The following is a 23373-nucleotide window of genomic DNA, read 5'->3' on the forward strand; positions in this document are numbered from 1 at the left end:
GATAGACTCAAAAAGAGTTAAGATGATAAATATGTTTCTATGACCTTAGACTCAGTTTTTGAAGTCCTGGGTTCATGACTTTTTGTAAAAATAACAGTTTTAATCAAGTTCTCTCAGATACCAGCTGGATTCTACTACATAATATGAGTAGATTTGATTCTTGTGACTATTCTCACTGTCAAGGAACTAAAGTAGGCATTATTCAGGAATAAAGAAATCTTTATTGTTTTCCTCTGTTCACTTTGCCAGTTCAGACAGACAACTAGCATTAGCATGTTCCAGTAGAAGGGGAGGAGAGTACTTCTGCTGGCCTTCCAGGCAAACCTTCCCTTTTTTTTTTTTTTTTTCCCTAGCAGGGGTATGCTTTCTCCCATGGTTGTATTGAAGCTGATGTTGAGGTGTGAAAATTCTTTATGGCCAGTACTTTTTGGTGTCAATTGCCCCTCCCTCCTCCTCTCAAGAGTTTTTGCTTGCTAACGAGCCTTGGCAGACCTGTGCTCACCTGTATCCAGGTTAGTCTCAAAACACTCAATAATATTCTTTTCTCAGCCTCCCAAGTACAGGAATAGAAATAGGCCTGTGCCACTATTCTAGTCAATTCTGGTCACTTCACTAGAAGTTGATTTTAATAATATACTGTATGCAGACACTTCTAATCTTGACTGAGCTTCAATATAAGGTCTGTGGAAATAGGCCTTTGAAAAGGCACTGACTCATTTTGTTTATGGTTAAAGATAATCTCCTAAAGGTTGAAATGCCCTTTCTAAGGATGCAGTCCTTGATGGTAGTTGGTTTGATTATATTCCTGTAATAGTTGAATCTGGTTGAGTTTGAGTACGCATTCCAAACTTTAAGGCACTTTTCCTTAATGAAATACTTGAAAAGTACTCGAAAAATATCAAGTATTTAAATTTTAATTAAATTTAAAATGTTGGAACTGGAGAGATGGCTCAGTACATACTGCTCTTGTAGAGGACCTGGATTTAGTTCCTGATGCTCACATGGCAGCTCACAACTGCCTGTAACTCCAGTCCCAGGGGATTCAACACCCTCTTCTGACACACACACACACACACACACACACACACACACACACACACACAGAGGCATACACACACATATAATTAAAAGTACAACTTAAACTTTTTTTTTTTTGGTTTGTTTTTTGAGACAAGGTTTCTTGGTTTTTTTTTTTTTTTTATAATTAAGTTTTAAAGAAGATTTTTAAATTATTTATACAGTATTCTGCCCACATGTGTTTCTGTACTCCAGAGAGGGCACCAGATCTCATTATAGATGGTTGTGAGCCACCATATGGTTGCTGGGAATTGATCTTTGGAAGAGCAGCCAGTGCTCTTAACCTCTGAGCCATCTCTCCAGCCCTGAGACAGGGCTTCTCTGTGTAACAGAGCCCTGGCTGTCCTCTTTGTAGACCAGGTTGGCCTCCAAACTCACAGAAATCTGCATCTGCCTCCCTGAGTGCTGGGATTAAAGGCGTGCGCCACCACGCCCAGCAACTTAGGCATCATTAAAACATGGTTAATTTCCTTTTTAGGAAATATTTTGAACAATCAAGAATTCTGATTTCATCTTATGGATAGAGATGAAATTAGCCATTTCCCTCTAAAAATCCTGTCTCTTCCATGCAACAGCTTAACTGTTTTCACTTGAACTCTACTTCCTGTTCATGGGGAAACCCTGACTGAAAGGGACTATAAGAAAAACTGGGGAGGGGGTTTCTAGATTCCAAAATAAGTTTTTAAAAAATCCCACAGTATTGGCATAAGAGCCATATTTATTTATTAAGTACTAGTTTTTGTAGTCCTGAAGCTTTAGTTTGATTACAGTTTAAAAGAGCAGTGAAAGAAAAGCAGCTATGTATGGGAGGAGGGAAAGCAAACGTATACAGAGACCTTGAAGGGGTTAGACAGGGAAGAAGCAGAGACTGGTAGCCACTGAATGGAAACAGAAGGACATACTATGCCCAAGGTCAGAGCAGTAACATATTTTGTCTTGTTTCTTGGGTTTGCATATTTTCTCCTTAAGTTACATGTATATGTAAACATCAAACAAGACTGATACAGGGGATATGTAGCAGTTTAGCTGAGGGATATATCAGAAACTCATTTTCTGTCTCTCCTGTCTTAGGCTGACTGGTTCTCTGGTTACGGCTACTGATCCATCCAAATAGCTGGACTTCTTGTTCATACCCAAGGCCTCCAGGCTGGATCTAATGGGCAGTTAACTGTTAAAGGAACCAGACTATCATTTCCCAGCCCCTTTATTCTTTCTGGTGACTGATGTAAGAGTGGGAGGGAAATATATTTGCTTGTTTAATGGATGGAAAAACAGATCAAGTTCTGTACCTCTTCAGTTTCTATTCCCATAGAAGTCTTCAGCTACACTATTGGATGGTGTATATACTGAGGGAAGCTGAAGCTGTGTCTTTCCTTAGAAGTGTCTAGAGGGGATAAGACTCACTTTGAAATGTGTTGAAGTCCTGAAATAATGTGCCCAGCCGAGGAGTTTTTAAAAACCAGTTTATAAACTGGGCATGGTGGTGGCGGCGGCGCACGCCTTTAATCCCCGCAGTCGGGAGGCAGAGGCAGAGGCAGGGGCAGGCGGATCACTGAGTTTGAGGCCAGCCTGGTCTACATAGCAAGTCTGGGACAGCCAAGGCTACACACAGAAACCTCGTGTTGGAGGAAAAAAAAAACCAACAAAAAGTTTATAAAAATACTTTAGATGGAGCCTGCCCCCACATTTCCCCTCCACAGATTTCTTGGACTAGAGACACATGTTTAATAATAGCTTGTGTCTGATATTCCTATGTGAGGAAAGGATAGAAAACACTCAAGACATCATGTGGGCTTATGATCTACAGATTCCAATCAGTAGCAGTGGCTGGCTGACTCCTACAGAAGACTGGGAACTGCAAACAGGCTGGGGTCACCTCAGCGGCATGTGACGCTGTCCAACCAGAAGTCTGACTTTTGTGTATGTGTGTTTATGAGGGCATTGAATAATGTACTAAAAGACTAAAATACTTTGTCTATGTACTTTCTCATTTGTTTTCATTTTTTTTTTTAATCGCGGTGGGAGAGGGCTTTTCAAGTAGAATTTCCTGTGTCTGGAGTGAAAAGGAAGAATGGGGAAGCACAGTCCCATCACCCAAGAATAACCCAGTAATGACATCCGAACGCGTGGGAAGTGTTTCCCTCCACACTAGGAGGATCTAAGGCTGTACCCTAGTGGAATTCCCTGCTCAAATTGGAAGGCCGCGCAAAGGGCGATGGTGTTATCATAGCAAGAGCGCTGAGGGCTTAGCTGGCCGGAATGAAAATACCCGAGGGCAGGGGACACTTGAAGCCAGCGTCCCCTAGTCCGTAGGTGGAAGCTGTGATGTGCTTGACCGACTGCAGAGCCAGGTGACCAACCGGAGCTCTGACTGCTGCTGAGGGTATGATAGGGACTTGACGCCGCTGGGCACCAAGTCAGAGTCACGCGAGGCTGCCCAGCTGTGCCCAGCGGGCCAGCGCCAGACCCTGGCGTCCTCCATCTTCTCTCCTGAGCTCCCCCTGCTCCAGCTGCCTGAGCCACGGACCGCAGCATCACACACCCCCGCGGGGGGGGACGCCGCGCCCCATCCCCGCCCCCGGCCCCACCCCAGCCCCCGCGCGGGCGCCCTGACCCCACCGCCCGCGGGCACTGGCTGAGCTCCGAGGCGGCGCGCCGGCGGCGGGGACGCCCGGAGGGGGTCGGAGCGGCTGGGGGCGGCGGCGGCCGGGCCGGGGCTCCCCCCCCGCCCGCGCTCGCCGCCGCGGTGGTGCGTCCCGGAGGTTACCGGAAGTGGCCGCGCTCGGCGCTGCCATGTTGAGGAGCCGCCGCTGCCGCTGCCGCCGCCGCCGCCGCCGCCGCTTTGTTGTCGCCTCCTCCGGCTGAGGAGGCTCCCCGAGCGGGGGGAGTGGGGAGGAGGGGGGTCGGCCGCCGCAGCCATGGAGGCCAACTGGACCGCGTTCCTGTTCCAGGTACTGGGGGCCCCGGGGGGGCCGGGGGCCAGGGGGGCCGGGCCGGGCTCGGGCGGGCGCTCCTCCCCTCCCGGCTCCGCTCTCCGGCCCGGCCTTAATCCCCCTTTGTTTTTCCGCCCGCCCGCTCCGGCGGAGCCGGGCCGCTGAGGTGAAAGGAGGCGGCCTCACGGGGTGCGGGGGAGAAGCAGGCCTCGGGGTGAACCCGGGCCCCCCCAAGCACACACGCACACACACACCCTTCCCTCCCGCCCCGAAGGGGAAGGGAGGAGGCCGGCCGCTGTCACCACCCCGCGGCCCAGAGAAAAGAGGGCGCCGGGCCGCTGGGTAGCGCGGGCCGCTCGGCCACTGCGCGCCGGACTCAGGCCGCGCGGCGCAGCCAGGGGGTCCCCGGGTCCCGCTCCGAGTCCCCATCCATTTTTCGCTCGCGCTTTCGCGTCACCTCTCTTTTTTTGTGTGCGTGTGCTTGTGTGTTGACTTTCTGACCCTCCTCCCACATCCCGGGAATAGCGGGTATCTCTGGCTTCGCCGCCACTCCCCCTTCTCGCCGCCCCCTGGGTGGTACCCGGCCGGGGGTGTTGCGAGCGTCGTTCCCCTCTGCAAACTTTTCTCCGTTCCTAGTCCAAGTCCTAGCCGTGCCCTGGCAGCTGGTCCCCTCGCCTCTGTCCAGCTCTCTTGCTGCCGTCCCATTGAGCTTGGGGAATCCCCGGGCCTGTGGGGCCGGGCGGGGGCGGGAGTGGGAGCGGCGGGGGCCGGGACTCCTGCAGGCCCGACCTTCTCCGGAGCGCGTCTCGCTAGTCTCGCTCGCGGCCCGCTCGAGCGTTCGCTCTAGCCCTGTGGGCGACGGGAAGCGGAGAGAGAGAGAGAGCGCGCAAAGTCCGCGTGCAAAGCCCCCCGATGAGTCACTCGAGGAATGTGAGGGTCTTCGCTCTTTTTTTTTTTTTTTTTTTTTTTTTTTTTTTTTCTATTCTCCAGAAACTTCAAAGCTACTGTAGCGGATACTTTAGCCATCCCATCCCCTACCACTTCAGTGCTGGACCCCTGTTAGGAACTTTTTTTTTTTTCCTGCTTCGTTTCTGTTTGCAAATACGTTGATGAACAGTAGAGATGAGCAGTAGAGGGATGAGCTCACGCAGAAACTTTCAGAACCGAAGGTTAGGTCGTCTTTAAAGTGTATCCTTCCCGCCTGCCTCTTTTGAGTTATTTTCCTAAATACTTGAGACCTTTGGAAATGCAGAATTTTCAAAAGATTATCCTCGAAACATCTGGTCCCATCCCGGTGGAGTTAATACGGGGAATTGGAGAGTTCAAAATTACCCACTGTGTAATCTGGCTTGTCGTATTAAGACATATTTCAAATGTAGGCATTTTGATTTTAAGTAATTAATGAAATAAATTACCTACTAAAATGTGAAATTCTTAAGATTTTGGAACTCATGAACGTTCATCTTTACCATCTTGATCTAGTAATGAGTTTACTGTCCGTTGATGAACTTGTTAATAAAGTGATGATCAACTTAATGCACTGGCAAAGAAATACAGAACTAGCTGCCGTGAGGGTTGGTGCAAAGATGGCAAGTGCTTTCCTTAGAAGAAGCTTACAACTGGTCATTTTACAGCAAAGGACTGATGAGCCTTAGAAGTAGTTTAAACAGTATCAGACTGAGGATGTATAAACTTAATGGACGCTGAGCAAAACAAAACAAGTTCCGTTATGTAAAGAAACCCACAATTCATCTTTGGGAAGCTACTTGAAAGATCCCATGAAATACTTTTTAAAGCTGCTTCAACTGTGTGCTTTTTGTTTTGTTTTTCCTCCTGGATAAAGCTAATGTCAGCCTGCTAATTTTTTCCACCTGGTGAGGAAATGTGACAGCTCGTATTTGATCTTGGACATTCTGTATGTGCTGTGAAAATAGTTGGAAAAGCTGTGATTTAGAGTTGAGGACAGTGAGGGAAGAGACTTCCGGTCTTTCCTATGGGAAGGCACAAATAGACACTCAGCTCCAGTCGTCAGTAGCTTTCACTGGGGAGATGGAGGACTAAACTGCTTCTTGGAGCATCCTGTGGAGTTTATATCTTTAAGCAGTTTTTTAATAACCTGCTTGCTTCCCAGATAACATGATGGAAAGTGAAAGTGTAGCTCTTAAAATATTTGATGGATGATTCTTCTAACAGGACAGTCAAGATATGACTCACCGATGCTAATTTGTTTCAGTACAAAATCTTTTACCCTCTGGCAGCGGAGATTTCATGGTTCCACATCCTACCACCCTGGGTGATGAAATAGCATTTCTCTTGTTTTTTGCCAGTCCCAGAAAAACAAAAGCTTGGGCAGGGCTAGAGCTGTGCACTTGAGTTAGAAGATGAAATTTAAACTTTGATGGGATGATGCTGGGCAAATAAAAGCTTGCTGAGAACTTACATTTGAGAAATAAATCACTTCATTGAAGGCAGGCCGCGATTATTTAATACTCTCCCTCATAGAACAAGTTGAGGGAAATTGCCCTCTTTGGCAGCTTCATAAAGAAGTGCAGGCCCCTAGCCACCTTCAGAGAGCCATCCTTGTAGTGGTTCTACAGCGTTTTTTTACTCAAGATACAGGGACCTGGTGTGACCCTCGTGAGTGAGCATCAGCAATGCTGTAAACATAATTCATACTGCACAAACATCGGAATTGGTCACATGACAGTAATTTCTTTTAGTCCTTCATCCTTCCAATGGTTGTTTAGAGTTGGGAAATAGCTCAACTGTTAAAGTTTGAAGTTTGTCCAGAAGATTTGCATTCCGCAGCGTCTGATCTGTTAGCCTTTGAAATTGTATATCTTGAGCTCACTTCGGCTCTTAACTGTTTGCATTCTGTGTGGAAACTTGGGTATCTTGCTTAGCTTGGAGAAGAGTAAGATCAGAGGCCAAATTCTGTGATGTTTCTCCCGATGTCACCTGGGTACGTAGCTGCCACGTTACAAGAGCCACGCAAATTGAATGAAAAAATGGGCTGTAATTCAGTATGGGCATTAAATCTGGAAAGATACCCATTAGTATTCACAATTTCTGAGTGTCATTCTAAAGCCTGAAGGTCATTTAAGTCAGCATTGCTAAATTCAGACCACTACCTTTGGATTGCACGCCTCCTGCCCTTTAGGGGATAGTGGTTGCAGGCATAGCTGCTGGCCTTTTATTAGGTGACCGTGTGGGACAAATGTTCTGGACCATCAGAGGAGCTCTGCCAGCCTCCTTGGCATGTGTGTGTTTGTTTTCTCTGTCTTTAATCAACTTAGCTAATCAGGTGACTACAGAGTGTGATGGTTGAGAAAAGCTGTCCGAGGTGTCTGCGGTGGTGGGATAGGCTCTTCCTGGGATGTTATATGTTAAAATACGTGCAGCTCTTAGCACGATCCCTTTAGCATTATAAAACCCAAGCATAGGGCCTTGGGCTCACTGTCAGCTATTTCAAGAATAATGGAAGAGCTATTTCCAGAACTTTTTCCATTGTTTGCTAAAAGTTCCCAACAGTGGTCCAGCTACAGTTTTGAAGTGGAGAAGCACATTGCATCGTAACAGCATGTATGTAATGCTTTACCAAAACCCTCTTCTGGGAGAGGATGGGCGCGAATGTGGTTGCAGTTTGGTTTTTCTTTTACTAGTGTTGTTAAAGGGCGCAGACTCTAGTGGAGGATTCTTGAGCTGAAAAACAACTGACAGGTGTTTTGCCACCTTCACAGATGCCTTCTCAGTTGATAAATGACAGCCTTTCTTTCAGGCAAATCTTTTAGTAGAGTTAAGTGATGACCTTTATAAGTAAAGTTAACAGGCAGCATATGTATTTCACAGAGTTATATTCCTCTCGTTGCTTAGCAGCCCCTTTCTCAATCACTAGTTTTCTTCTGATAGAGAAGAGATCTCGACCGGTGTTTTTTCTTTCCTGAGTAACAGACAGTAGATGATGGTACTAGTCATAAATAAAGTTTGTATGGTGAAGCGACCCAGGGTATTGCTCAATACTCAGTCTGGCATGCAGTTTTTTTTTCACAAGTTATTTAAACTTGATTTCTTTATTGACAGTCAAATGAACAGTGGTTTCATCAGTTAGTATGTCCTTTATGAGCCAGGGCACTGTTTACTTTAGTCTGCTTTTTGAAAGTACAATTGCTGTCAGCGATGTCGATGTAAAATTGTTTGCTCAGCAGCGATTTTCAGTGCTTTGTAACTGGAGCTATTGAGGGCAGGTGGTCACTGCAGCTCTATTGCAGAGAGCGTCTCTCAGGCTCCTGGTCTGTCTCTCCTGCTCTCTCTGGTCTGAGCATGTGGAATGGTTAAGGTCACTGTGGAGGCTCAATTTCTCAAGTGTAAATATTTGGTTTTAGGCCCATGAAGCCTCCCATCACCAACAGCAGGCAGCGCAGAACAGCTTGCTGCCCCTCCTGAGTTCCGCTGTGGAGCCCCCTGATCAGAAACCGTTGCTTCCAATACCAATAACTCAGAAAACTCAGGCTGCACCAGAAACATTAAAAGATGCCATTGGGATTAAAAAAGAAAAACCCAAAACTTCATTTGTGTGCACTTACTGCAGTAAAGCATTCAGGGACAGCTATCACCTGAGGCGCCATCAGTCCTGCCACACAGGGATCAAGTTGGTGTCTCGGGCAAAGAAAACCCCCACCACAGTGGTTCCCCTCATCTCCACCATCGCTGGAGACAGCAGCCGAACTTCGTTGGTTTCAACTATTGCAGGCATCTTGTCAACAGTCACGACATCGTCCTCGGGCACCAACCCTAGCAGCAGTGCCAGCACCACAGCAATGCCTGTGCCCCAGTCAGTCAAGAAACCCAGTAAGCCTGTCAAGAAGAACCACGCCTGTGAGATGTGCGGGAAGGCCTTCCGGGATGTGTACCATCTCAATCGGCACAAGCTTTCCCATTCGGACGAAAAGCCCTTTGAGTGTCCTATTTGTAATCAGCGCTTCAAGAGGAAGGACCGCATGACTTACCATGTGAGGTCTCATGAAGGAGGCATCACCAAACCCTATACTTGCAGTGTTTGTGGGAAAGGCTTCTCAAGGTACTGCATTTTGCTTTGCTTTGTCATTATAGCATCAGTGAACTTGTGTTTGTGTCTGTGATCTTGGTTTATATGAGCAGGTCTGCACTATCAGAGGAGGTTGTTGATAAATATTATGTGTTTAGGTCTAAGTCTGGCTTGGTGTGATTGACAAGTGGAGACACAGCAGGCAACCTGTTTTGTCACTAAGCAGGCACTTCGGTAGCTCCAGGTCTTCATTTGGCACATGGATTCTTATCACTCCCAACAGTCCCACCAGTTTCTAGTTCAGTTGGAGAACTGGATATAAGGGTCACTGTGAAAAGCAAAGGAATTTTCCTGTTGGGATGACCTTGGATTTTCTTAATATAACTTTTCAGAGGATTTTTCTCCCACTCGCACCCTCCCTGTTTTTTATGTGTGTGCTATTTCTTTTTCTTTTTTCTTTCTTCTTTTTTGGTTTTTCAAGACAGGGTTTCTCTGTGTAGCCTTGGCTGTCCTGGGCTCACTTTGTAGACCAGGCTGGCCTCGAACCTGCAGAGATCCTCCTGCCTCTGCCTCCTCAAGTGCTGGGATTACAGGTATGCACCACCACGCCTGGTTATGTGTGTGCTATTTCATTAGGGGAAAAAAAAGCTATTAGAGTTAGCACAGCGGCAGTTATTCCTGGTATTGGGACTAAACCTTTCAGTGTTTGTGATAAAGAATCAGGAGTTAATATGATCTGAAGAAAAAGAACAGGTGCAGGGTTAAGACTCGTGTTTATGATATGAGAGGTAGGATTGGTGGTACTGAGGGCAGAAGAAGTTGGTGAATCTGCAGAGTGCCGCACCCCTGTAGTCTGCCAAGGCGCAGGGTCACGGAAGTAGCATTCTCTCTGCATGTCACGTTACATCTTCTGTTTGAAACTCTTTTACAGGCCTGATCACCTAAGCTGTCACGTAAAACATGTGCATTCAACAGAAAGACCCTTCAAATGCCAAGTAAGAGTTAAAATGACTTATCCTTAACATAGCACTTGATGCACGTTATCTAGAAAGTCAGAGCCAGTCAGAATCTTGTGGTCCTTGAATAGTCTTCAAGTCACTGATTGGAATGAATATGGTTCACTGGAATTCTTGGTTGTTTTTTGTTTGTTTGCTTGTTTTTTTTTTGTTTGTTTGTTTGTTTGTTTTTTTGAGACAGGGTTTCTCTGTGTAGCCTTGACTGTCCTGGACTCCCTTTGCCTCCTGAATGCTGGGATTAAAGGCATGCACCACTATGCCCAGCTAAAATTCTAGTTTTATAATATATAAGGCAGTACATTTTTATAATAAAAGATTTTTTAAATATAAGGATACTGTTTTTATGTAGCTACATTTACCTTTTCATAAGCAATAGCATTTTTTGGTGTTAGAGGGGAATATTTTTATTTTTTGTAATTAAATAAATACCTATTTTATATGTCTGCATGTATATATGTATGTATATCTAAGTTTATGTATGTGTACCATATGTGCACAGAGGCCGGGGTAGGTCAGAAGAGAGCAATAAAATCTCCTGGAACTAGAGTCACAGGTGGGCATGAACTACTACATGGGTGCTAGGAACTGAACTTGGGTCCTTTACAGGGTAGGCAGTGCTCTTAACTGCCGAGCTCCTTTTGTCTCCAGCTCCTTTGTAATTTCTTCTTAAGATTTACTTTTTAACGTTATGTATACGAATGACTGCCTGCATGTACATATGTGCCCCGTGTGCATGCCTGGTGCCCAAGCAGGGCACAAGAGGTTGTTGGATCCCTTGGGACTGGCACTGGAGTTACAGATGCCTGTGAGCCAACGTGTAAGTGCTGGGAACTAAGCCCGGGTCCTCTGTAAGAGCTGCCACTGTTCTTAAATAGTCACCGCTGGCCCCGAGACGGGGGAATTTATACTGCATTTTCTCTTATCCTTGGGACAACTGTTACTGTTCACTAGATATTTTTGTCTGCTGTTGCCAGATTGGAAAATTTGAAAGTATATACTTAGTTAGATTAGTGATTTTATTAGACATAAATTGTTATAGTGAAGAAGTTAAGAATTTTGCTAAATCAAATGATTGTTTTAGACATTCCTGATCCAGTTTGTTGCTGGAAGTTCTTTAGTGCTCCTGTCAGTTGTTTGCTAATGACTGATTTTATTAAGTAAATGACTTGAATTCTAAGAAAAATCTAATTGGAGGAAGAACACAAATGCCATTGCCTGAGTACATGCATATCAGGCTCTTAATCTGCCAGGAATTTTGTGATAGGTATTGACCCTGTTCCATAGAGACATCAGATAGATTACCTGTCTTGTTCAGCATTATACTGTCCATTGAGTTGCAAAACTCAGTTTAAATCCAGGCTTTTGTTTTATCTTGTCCTTGCTGTGTTGAGAATTGAAGCCATGAGACAGGTACTCTATCACTGAGTCCCACCCAGGCCTAAGTCTAGGTTTAACCATGTGTGAACCTCATATCTTTTCATTACTCTGTGTTGATATGTTTTCTTGCTCCAAAATAGAAGCATCTAAAATTCACCAGATGTTTTAGTATGATTGTGATTCTCAGTAACACATGCAGTGAAAATTATACTAGTTCAGCCAGCTTGCTTATATGGGTAGAGGTAACGTGTAAAATATACGTACTTTAAAATGAGTTGAACAGGATAGTCTATATTTAAAAAAAGTTTTCCTCCCTCATGCAGACATGCACTGCTGCCTTTGCCACCAAAGACAGACTACGAACACACATGGTGCGCCATGAAGGCAAGGTATCATGTAACATCTGTGGGAAGCTCTTGAGTGCAGCGTACATCACCAGCCACTTAAAGACACACGGGCAAAGCCAAAGTATCAACTGTAATACGTGTAAACAAGGCATCAGCAAAAGTAGGTGATGTTTCAGACTGTTCTGCTTTTCATGTTGATGAAAATCCAGGCATTTTTCTTTTTCTTTCTTTTTTTTCTTTTTTCTTTTTTTGGTTTTCAAGTCAGGATTTCTCTGTGTTAGCTGTCTTGGACTTGCTTTGTAGACCAGGCTGGTCTCAAACTCACAGCAATCTGCCTGCCTCTGCCTCCTGAGTGCTGGGATTAAAGGTGTGCGCCACCACGGCCTGCTAAGGCTTTCTTCAGTATTTCCGAGCTAACGTGACTGTGCTCTCAGGCCTGTATCCCTGCTCACCTTGTTTCCTCCCATCACTAAGTAGGCGTCCGTGGAGAGAGCATGTTGTTGTTGGGACCATGCTTTACATACATGTGTGCAAACAGCATCGCACGCTATCCATTCATTTGCTTCGAGTCCCACACTTGGCTACCACTAATTATACCCTTGGATCAGAATTTTGTCCAAGCTATTTCAGTGTTGTTGTTCATGAGGTTTGAATAAGCTCTGGTGCTCAGAATTGTCGCAGCTGAGGGTGGAGGTTCACACCTGTATTCCTAGAGCATGGGAGGGGGAAGCAGGAGGATCAGAAGTTCAAGACTAGAGTTGGCTGTAGCGTACATTTGAGGCCAGCCTGAGCACATGAGACCCTATTTCAAAATAATATAAGGGCTGGAGAGATGGCTCAGTGGTTAAGAGCACTGCCTGCTCTTCCAAAGGACCCGGGTTCAATTCCCAGCACCCACATGGCAGCTCATAACTGTAACTCCAAAATTTGACACACACACACTAACGCACATAAATTAAAATTAAATAAAATATTTTAAAAATAATAATATAATACAATAATAATAAATTCAAGCAAAGTATGATGACATATATTTATAATCTTAGCAGTTGGGAGATAGAACCAGGAGGATCAGGAACTCAAGGCTAGCATCATCAGAGATAGTTTGAGTGAGACTAGCTTGGGCTACATGAGACCTTTTCTCACTGTACATACACGGACACACACACACGAACACATGAGAGAGGATATCATAACATTTGAAGGTCTGAATATTTGGCTTGCCTGAAGAGTTAAAGGCAAAATATTCCAGAGACATGGACAAAATTTAATACTTAATTTACCTAGCCTTTTATTTGAAAGATTTTCCTCACCACTAGAAGAAAGTTATTTTCACAATTCTACATCTTATTACATATGCATTTCATGCAATAGAAAGTCAGATTCTATATATAAATGATTGTGAATGGCTTAAGTAAATGGGAAATTTAATGTTTTTTATTTTGTTTTGTTTTTGTAGCCTTGACACTCTGAGATCTGTCTTCCTCTGCCTCCCAAGTACTAGTTTTAAAGTCTGTGCCACCATATTTGGCTAAGTTTAATGTATTTTAATCCCATCCACTTGTGGAGGTTCATTACCTACCATGCCATACTTTATAAAAATTAACTTTTAATGTGACGTTGTGATTAAATAAATAGTTAAATAATAAACCCATGCTAACATTATCCAACTTTCTTTTTCAAAGATAATTCATTTTTAATTTAGCAAAGAATTATTTTTTTTTTCTTATACTAGTTTTCTCTGGTTCTGCAGCTTATTGAAAATGTATTTATTTAGTGTGTGTACATACACATGCCGTAGTGCAAGTGTGGAGGTCAGAGGGAACTGGGGGAGTCAGTTCTTTCCTTCTGCTACATAAGTCTTAGGGATTGAGCTCAGGTCACCAGGCTTGGTGCTAGGTACTTTTACTTGTTGAGCAATCTTGCTGGCCCTAGTTTCCTGTTTTTTAGTGAACATATACAGATATAGCGATATAGCTACAAGCAGGAAAAAAGAAGCACTGCAGATAGAGCTATTAATTAAATGACAGTGGTCATAGAGGCACAAGGAGGCGAAGCACCTAGGTTTGCCTGGTGGTGTTTATTTGTTTTGTTTCTGGAACAGGGTCTTACTGTATAGTCTTGGATGGCCTAGAACTTGAAATATAGATCATCAGATTGGCTGAGAATTCATAGAGATCCACCTGCCTCTGCCTCCTAAGTACTGGGATCGAGGGTGTGTGTCACCACATCTGGCTTGGGTTTTTTTTTTGTTTGTTTTTGTTTTTGACAGAGTCTTATGTGGAGAATGGAGCCCAGGGCTTCCTGCATGTTAGCCAAGCACTGTAGCAGCTGACCTGTATCTCTAGCTCCTAGCTTGCATTTGAATAGAGGGCCGCACTTTTCAAGGTAAACACAATGTTTGTGGTTTGTCTTTGGAATAGCATGCATGAGTGAAGAAACCAGCAATCAGAAGCAGCAGCAGCAGCAGCAACAGCAGCAGCAGCAGCAGCAGCAGCAGCAGCAGCAGCATGTGACAAGCTGGCCAGGGAAGCAGGTAGAGACGCTGAGACTGTGGGAAGAAGCTGTCAAAGCAAGAAAGAAAGGTAAGAAGGGGCTTCTAGTGCTGCAGGTATAGCTCAGGCAGTGTTACATTTAGTACTCCAGGTGACGGAGCGGGAGCGCAGCAGTGAAGGAGTCTGGCTCTACAATGCTGCTTACTGGACAGTGGCTTGCTATAGTCTAATTATTAGCAACAGAGCTTCCATTTAGGTTTTATTATTGGGAAAAGTCCTCAGTGCTTCTGCTTTGTTCTTTCTCTGGATTTTCTTTTTGTTACATATACATTCAAGGCTGGGGTGCTTACAGTCCTTTTTATGCCAGCGTCCTTGTGTTATGGGCTCCTTTTTGTTGTTGTTTGTTTTGAGACAAAGTCTACGCGTAGCCCTGGCCGTCCTAGAACTCTCTTTGCAGACCACGTTGGCCTCGAAATCATTGATCTACCTGTCTCTGCCTCCCAAGTGTTGGGATTAAATACGTGCACCATGATGCCTATTATGGGTTCCTTTTTTAATTTCTAAAATATTCTCATGGAAGAGCTATGTGTGTATAAGTTCATTTTTCATAGCTGATTTTCTGCTTTCTAGGGCTGGTCCTGCACTGATTTTTTTGGTGCCTACTTCAGACCTTACTGTCCTGCTGTCTTCTCTTGGCTCTGGCTCTCTCCTCTAGCCTTTCGCAGGACTGGCCCTGCCCTAACACACCTGCACCTCTACTGTTGAAGACTTTGTTATAGAGGCTGAGAATGGTGGCCACTGTGTAGGAATTCTAAGTCGCAGTGTGAAGGGTATTTTCACTGGAGAAGGAGTACCACATGTGAAGCCATAGTAAAGGTGCTTGAGGATGAGGCACGGCTCACTTGTCTTCTGTGGACAGTGCCAAAAGTCTGATCCTCTAGAGTGAAGAGAAGAGTGGAGGGGAGGCAGGGAGGTGGCATGAGGCAGAAATGCCTTCCTTCAGCAGAGCATGAGCAGAACCCTAGCTGTGGCACCATCACCCAGGGAGCAGGAAGCGAGCGGCCTTCTCGCACTCACTTCCACTCGGTTCCATTTCTCTATTGAATATCCCAGCAATCTATTTGGGGGGAAAAAAAAGCCTCCCTAGATAGTTTCTATCACCAGTCTTATTTGGCAGCTCCTAGTATGTCGTGTGACGCATACCAGATAAGGTCACACCAATCACAGAAAAGCTACTTACTGACCTGAAGTGGTTTGACCCTTCAGTGGACCCTGTGCACACCTCCAGCTGTAATTTGAATGGGTGTCACAGGTCTATCTCCTTATTGCCGTTTTATGGCATATTGGTAGATGGTGCTGGATTTTCTTGAACGGAGCAGGATAGAGTGGTGTGTCATCTTCCAGATATCTTTTATTTTAAATTAAGATTTATTAGTTATGTATACATTATGTATGAATATTTTGCCTGAATGTATGTCTGTGCACCATGTGCATGCCTAGTGCCAGCAGAAGCCAGAATAGGGCTTCAGAGCCCCTGGACCTGGAGATACATACTGTTCTGAGCCACCGTGTAGGTGCTGGCAATTGAACCCAGGTCATCTGCAAGAGTAACATGTGATCTTAACCGCTGAGCCAGTTCTCTAGCCCCAGTGGTCTTTCAAAGAACTATTCTGGCATTGCTGGATACCCAGGACTGGGGTTCCCCAACATGCTGCAGGGTTTCCTTGCCTTAGGTAGTCCCACTTGGTGTTCTTAGTGGTATGTGTGATGTGTCCAGTTAGCTGATGCTGGGCATGAAGTAGATGATACATCAGCAGTCGAAAGAAGAGGAAGTGGGGGTGAGACGGAAAGAAGAACACAATATTGAGTAGTACTTTTCTCTTTACGTAAAAATCCTTATAAGTCAGGTGTGGTAGCAAAAGCCTTTAATCCCAGCACTGGGGAGGCAGAGGCAGGCAGAGGATCTCTGAGTTTGAGGCCAGCCTGGTCTACATAGCTAGTTCCAGGCCAGCCAGGACCACATAGTAAGACCCTGTCTCAAAAAGAAAAGAAACATTATAAACTACAACATTATGTAGCTTAGTTCTCCTCTGACTCAGACAGACAATGAAATAGTGTTTGTCATTCTTTACCCATTTAAAAACGTCAACAGAGTGTGGCTCCACACCTAAGACACCTTTATCGTGCTGTGTTCATGAGTACACACCTCTCTGCTAGGTACAGCGTGCCTTCTAAGACTCACTGGCAGAGCTCTGTCTAGCCAGGCTCCTTCCCACTGGCCTGCCGCCTGGTGACTCCCCAGGAAAGGCTGTTGAACTCGGGAACTGCATGAAGGTAGTGAGGACACTTAACCCTACTTAGAACCTCTGCTCCTCAGAGTGCCTTGCAGAAGTTAACTGATCTCAGCATCTCTGTGAGGTAGGTAAGTAAATGTGAACTGAAATAAAAAGTTTAGGGCTTGCAGAGTGAGTGCAGGACAGCCAGGGCTGTCACACAGAGACACCCTGCCTCGAAAACCAACCAACCAAACCAACCAACCAAACAAACAAAGTTCAGGGCTGAGCCAGTTGCCCAAGTCCTCCCAGGCATCAGAGAAGAGATTGATACCGTGGGGTATGCTGTGCTCAGGATTGTGCTCAGAAGGCCCTTTCGTTAAATTTGATCACTTGCTAGAAACTGTAATTTGATTATTACGTGTTCTTTTTAATTAAGAGAAATTAATTCAGGAGCTGAATTTTGCTCACAGTTTTAAGAGTCTAAAGTCCCCTTTGTTTTCTCATTTTAGAAGCTGCCAACCTGTGCCAAACCTCCACGGCTGCTACGACACCTGTGACTCTCACAACTCCATTCAATATAACGTCCTCTGTGTCGTCTGGGACTATGTCAAACCCAGTCACAGTGGCAGCTGCAATGAGCATGAGAAGTCCAGTAAACGTTTCAAGTGCAGTTAATATAACCAGCCCGATGAACATAGGGCATCCCGTAACCATAACCAGTCCATTATCCATGACCTCGCCTCTAACACTCACCACCCCAGTGAACCTCCCCACCCCTGTAACCGCCCCAGTGAACATAGCACACCCTGTCACCATCACATCTCCAATGAACTTGCCCACGCCTATGACATTAGCTGCTCCTCTCAATATAGCAATGAGGCCTGTAGAAAGCATGCCTTTTTTGCCCCAAGCTTTGCCTACATCGCCACCTTGGTAAACAGTATTATGAAGTCAAAATATGGGTTAAAGTAAATATTTACCAGCAACTTACTTTTAGTTGATTAAAGCAAAAAGCAGACTATGAAATTGGGAGGTTTTATTACGTTAGTTAGTAAGAGTGTAGTAGCATTTTGCTCCAATTTGGCTGGGGTTCAGAGTAGGGAGTGCGTGTAACTTACTGCTGGACCACTTTAGTTTAACCAGAAACCCCCTCTACCTGACAGCATTGCTTAAACAGGATCATAGCTGGCAAGGTGAGACGCCAGAAATAAAGCCAATCATAAAACACATTTCAAAATGAAAAAAAAAAAGCATTATTTGTTTTTAATTATTATTGTTTTAATACAATAAAATCATTTTATTGTAAACACTAGCAGTTTTTCCCTCTATGCCAGGTGGATGGTTTTAACCTGAGGTTCTAGACCCGCAGACTGAGAGCTAGTGTCGAATTGTCTGTGTTTTTCTGTTGGTCTGAGTAAATAGATGCATTGTCATAATAAAATGCATTTCAGAGAATATGCATTTTACCTTTGGGAATATGTTAATTTCAGGCAGCATTCCCTATGGGAAAGGTGATACCAGCTCTGATATGCAAAGCATATGATAATTTATCATTCTAACTTCAACATATAATAGGGATTGTGACCTGATATTTGGAGATGTAAATATTGCTCAGCATATTAATCCTGATGGAATATAGCATTGTAGTTGACTTTTTTTAAAAAAGAAAAAAAAAACTTAAAAAAAAAGAACCAAACAAATTGTGTTTTGATGAGAAAAAGCTGCAGCTGGCTGAGAAGTCAGGTGTGCACACAGCAGGCTCCTAACAGGCCAAAGCGGGTCCTGTTTAGGAGCAAAAGAACTTTGGAACAGTTAAAATCTATTGCTTTAAATTGGAAGACATTGGAGGCACTGGGATGTGATATGCCCCTCTCTCTCCCAATCAACGTCTGTTGGTGTTACAGCAGGCACAGATGTGTTAGATGCTCACTAGAGTTTATGTCTTATATTAAATTGTATACAGTTTTTATTCTAACCACTAACTAGGTAGTATGCCCCTTCAGAACAAGCAGAGTGTATCTTTCCCCCCTCCCCTTCTGTTTAATCAAGTATTGTGCAGATTTGTTCAACTTTGTAAATATGGACATCACTTTTTTTTTCCTTTAAAAAACAAAACACTTGTATCCGCTTTCTGGAGTTTTCAGGGATGCAGCTGTCTGCATGCTCCATGGAAACCCTGCAATGATTGTGCACGTTGAGACATGTGCTTTTGTTTCTTAGCAGGATGTTTTATCCCTGTACATACAGTAGAAACCAAAAGCTAGGGAAACAGATACTTTCTACGCCATCATGCCGCACTTCATGTTTTCAAATATTGTGTTAAAGAAAGAAGAGTTCATTCAAACCAAGATGCTGTCTTTTCTTTTTCTTTTTTTTTTTTTTAACATTGCAATGTGTTTGGGGTCTTTTTTATTTTTAATCTTGCAGTTAAGAGAAATGGGAATGAGTTTTTGATAGCCCTGCAGAATGCATGCAGGACTGTCACACCAGATGACTTCCGTTTATACCCCACTGTGTCAGTACAAACATCAAAACACCTTGCATCTGAGGCAGACTTACACATCAGGGACAGGTATCTGTGTGTCATTATACAAAACAGTTCTAGGGGGATGAACTACAGAGTAAGAAAAAATTAAAATAAATAGTACCTAGTGTAAAATAATTTTATAAATGATCTTTTGTACTTTAGGACATTAAATTGTACAACTTTTGTATATATAAAGCTTAGGAACTTTCTGTTTAGCAGGAAGGCAACACATTCCTACACTTTTAATGTATATGTTTGTTATAATGTCCATGTAAACATGCCCTATGTTTGTGCCTTTTAATTAGTTTGTCTCAATAAACAAAATGTAGAGAAAAATATGTAGCTATGACTTTGTTACAGCAGTTCTTATCCACAGTTGAAAATGGTTTGTTTTTAATATGTAGATCATTATGTGTGAGCTACTGGAAGGGCTTATGTGGGGAAGGCCTAGGAATGGCACTGCTGAGACCTGGGATGGCAGTGGTCACATGTGGAGGAAACCCTCATTTCCTGGCATGTGCTCTGCCTGCTGGGCCTGTCATCTCTGTTGTGCTGGCAGCCATGGTCCTTCGTGGTTCAGACAGCCCAGGCTTCCTCCACAGTGGCCAAGGGGCAGTCCTCAAAGTAGAAAGGAAGGTGTAGGCCCTTCCCCCAGGCTACAACGCTGTCATAAGATCCTGAAAGTATCAGTTCTTACAGGGGAAAAAAAAGATATATACTAAAAATGATTGTTTTGTCAATTCATTGTAAACAGCAGTGAGAATTCATTGTATGACTTCAGCTAAAATGCTATTTTGTATGCAGCATACTTTATTCACTTAAGAAGCTTGTCTGCAATAATAAAGCCACGGTGTGTCTTCTTTGGGGAGGGAGAGAGAGAGCTGATGGCAGGATTGGGGTGAGGGTAGGCCACTGCAAAGGGGGCACAGACAGGTTGTGTGGCGAAATCCTCCCGTGTCTTGGAACTGAAACCGAGTCGTGATGCCGAGGAACCGACTCAACCACGTGCTGAAGGCACCGGCGGCCACCACTCTACAGAAAGGCAGAGTGTGTTCTCCCTCCTGGTTGTAACCTAGTGGAGAGCTTTCCCTTTTATCAGATTGGCAGCTAAACAGTTGTATTAGATAATCCTCAAATCTGACATCCAGCCTGTTATGCTTGCTCTAGGGCTCGCTGCTTGGCCTGCACTTACCTTTTACTGTGTATTCATTTCCCTCCTGAGGTGTGCTCCTAAATGAAGGTTTCTATGTACACGGATGATGATTTTACCTGTCAATACCAGCACTGTATTACTAACATGCAAAATACTGCAGATTTATTTTGACAAATTAAAGTTAACCAGTCACAACTGTTATGATGGATTGCTTAATGCCGCAGAAGCTCCCTCAGTTCGCTGTGAGGGAGGGCAGAGACGAGACTGAAGTGCTGTTTCCTCCCCAGGTGTGCACTCTGTGTTACTGGGCTGGGAAAGGAGGGCTGGTTGGTACCGTGGTGCCACAGAGAAGGGTGGGTGAAAAGGCACCAGACTACAGAAAGGTAATGCCCCCATGCTGCACAGCTCCACCAAGACTCACCATACGCCAGGCAAGGGTATAGGCACTGTCATGTGATGCCTCCAGGGAGGTGGTTAAGGTAGGTGTGACAAGTACCCAAATTACAATATCACTAAGTAGCAAGTGGCGGTTCCGATACTTTATTTAATGGGAAAGTTTTGAGTGCCTCTAGATTTCCTGTGGTAATTATGTTAGTGTCTTTATTGATTCTGGATGCAACTAGAGGGATCATGTTCCTTGTGATGTTTTCGTCTTGGGAATAAGGGAAGTTTTATTTCACAGTCCCATGTGTCCTACTTCTCTTCTTCCTGGGCCCTGCAGTTTGGTCCTCAGGAGAAACCTGAGTTCAGAATATCCCGGGGTAGAGGTTTTCACTTTATTATTCTCAAGGACGACTGGACAGAAGGTCTGATCAGCCCTTGGGCTGGCCCAGCATCCTGTCCACTTCTACCCTTTTGCACCCATGTGCCTCTGTAAATCTCACCACCTCTGGCCTAGCCCTGGCAGGTAGTGAGTTTGTGAAGCAGAGCCCCTCAGGGCTGAGTGTTGACTGAACTTGGCAAATACCGCCTATTTTCTCTTAGCACCTTTGAGCACCTATTGCTGTTCCAGAGGACCCAAGTCTGATTCCTAGCACCCACATTTGGAAGCTCACAACTGTTTTTAACTTCAACTCTAGGGGATCCAACACCTCAGGCCTCTGGGAGCACTTGTACCCATGTGCACGCACACACACACATGTAAACACACACGTACACACAATTAAAAAATAATTAAATTTAAAATTACCTTTTAAAAAGAGACTAGTGCCGCTTATAGCAGGTAGAGGTCTTCCTAGCTCAACATACTCAGGATAGTCCCCTAGAGACGTGCGTAGAGCCTGCCTCCCAGGCGCTTCCAGATCTTGTGTAGTTGACAGTACTAATTATAGACCTAGTTCAGTTTTGATCTAAGTGAACATAAAATGCTTAGCACAAGGCCTGATACACAGTATGGGACCTCAAACTCAAAGATTCGTTTTATGGATATGGGTGTTTTGCCTGCATACATGTGTGTACATGCCTATGTCCCTCACTACTGACCCTCTGGAACTGGGGTCACAGGCAGTTGATGAGCACTATGTGGGTTCAGTGGAGGAGCAGCCAGAGCTCTTAGCTGCTGAGCCATCTCTCCAGCACCTAGAACTTCAGATTCAACGCACCCTATCTTCGCCTAGTCCTCTTGCCTTGCTTTTGTTTGGGCTGTACTGGACACTGAAGCACAAAAGTACTGAGCAAGTGCTGTGCACTGAGTCACACCTCCAGCCCTTTTGTTTCCTGTCTCCTATGTCAGTATCAATATAGGTCAGGCTGTCATCCAGCCTCGTCCCAGGCTTGAGAAAAACTGATGGAAAACACCGTAGAAAAGCTACCAGTTGGAGATTAGCTTGAGATGTGGTGGGTGGGCTTCATGCTAGAATCCTAAAAGAACTAAGAGGTCAGGAGACAGGCTATGTGGGTATGGTATGTCTTCCTTGGGGAGGCATTCCTTCTCTCCCCAACCCCCACCCCCAGTTTTGTCATGGCTGCTGGAAGTACTGGGATACAGCTTTTTTGAGCAACCCTACCCTCTAGTACACCAACTTCCTTTTTCCCTCCCGAGAAGAAACGGAGGGGTCCCCACCTGTCCAGGTGGGACAAAGTGGAGAGGCCTCATAGCCTTCTAGACTAGTGGTTCTCAACACGTGAGTCACGACCCCTTCAGCAACCCTCTATCTCCAAAAATATTTACATTATGATTTATGACAATAGCAAAATTGAGTCATGACGTAGGGACGATAGTCTATGGTGGGGGAGGGGGGCTGTCACCACAACATGAGGACCTGTCGCAGCATTAAGAAGGTTGAGAACCACTGTTCTAGACCCTCTTCCTCTTGAGGCACTCACACCCTCCTAGGATGTCCTAGGTACATTGTGTAAGGCAAATGCGGGCGTTGCTATGGCTGCAGCAGTCCATGGTTAGCGTTCTCTGCCTGCACTTTTGGTTTAATCTACTTTGCGGGGCCGCTTCCAGGCCTCTTTCTCCCTAGAACTGTACGCCAGGGCTGTGGGGGCAGGGGCACCAGGCCAACAAACAGCTCTTTGGAGGGCCAGTCCCGCCCAGCCTAGTGCATCGCTGAGCTGGGATTGGCTGAGGTATACTGGGCCCTGATTGGTTGGGTTGATCTCTTGCTCATTCACAGATTGCGGCAGTAGATTGTATGTGGAAAAGCGACTTCGCTTCTACAATTGGCGCGGTCGGTGCTTTGTACTCATTCCACGTAGACAGGCAAAATTCAGTTCCATGGTTTTCCCAAATTCGGTACTGGCTCCTCTAAGGGCGGCTGCTCGGGTCTGATTATGTGTCGTACATACGAATCCTCTGAGAGCAAGCGAGGGAACAAGCCTGTGGGAAGGCGGGGAGGAACACGTTTTGCAGCCCAGACAAGAGCAGTTTGTCTTGGAAGGTCGACCGCTGGGCTAGCCTTTCACCCCTTTTGCGCGCACCAGCCCTTTGTGTCATCTGTGCTTCACGTCACACCTCCTTGCCTTTGACCATACGGCGCCTGCCGCGTGCTGGGAATGCTGCTTCTTCCCATTGCGCTATTTTTAAAATGTGGCTAAATGCTCCCTTGGAATTCACTCCTTACCCCAGAGCCCAGAGCCAAAGGTGACTGCAGAGTTTATGCAGGGAAAACTCAAAGTAAATA

General features: G+C 45.0%; 1 protein-coding gene across 3 annotated transcripts; it reads left to right on the forward strand.

The window, feature by feature from the left end:
- The first annotated feature begins 3852 nt into the window (after positions 1–3852).
- Vezf1 (vascular endothelial zinc finger 1) lies at positions 3853–18920 on the forward strand. Of its 3 annotated transcripts, none has more exons than XM_051158248.1 (6): positions 3853–4028; positions 8393–9087; positions 9986–10049; positions 11753–11954; positions 14218–14379; positions 17075–18920. In XM_051158248.1, the coding sequence occupies exons 1-6, from the start codon at positions 3996–3998 to the stop codon at positions 17500–17502; spliced, it is 1584 nt and encodes a 527-aa protein (XP_051014205.1). In that variant the 5' UTR covers positions 3853–3995; the 3' UTR covers positions 17503–18920. The 3 variants fall into 3 exon arrangements, with proteins under 3 accessions (XP_051014205.1, XP_051014206.1, XP_051014207.1); XM_051158249.1 differs by having other exon boundaries at positions 3855–4028; positions 11771–11954; XM_051158250.1 differs by lacking the exon at positions 3853–4028 and adding an exon at positions 5106–5385 and having other exon boundaries at positions 11771–11954.
- The last annotated feature ends 4453 nt before the right edge of the window (positions 18921–23373 follow it).

The sequence above is a fragment of the Acomys russatus genome, chromosome 16 (genome assembly GCF_903995435.1).
Source record: "Acomys russatus chromosome 16, mAcoRus1.1, whole genome shotgun sequence".
NCBI lineage: Eukaryota > Metazoa > Chordata > Mammalia > Rodentia > Muridae > Acomys > Acomys russatus.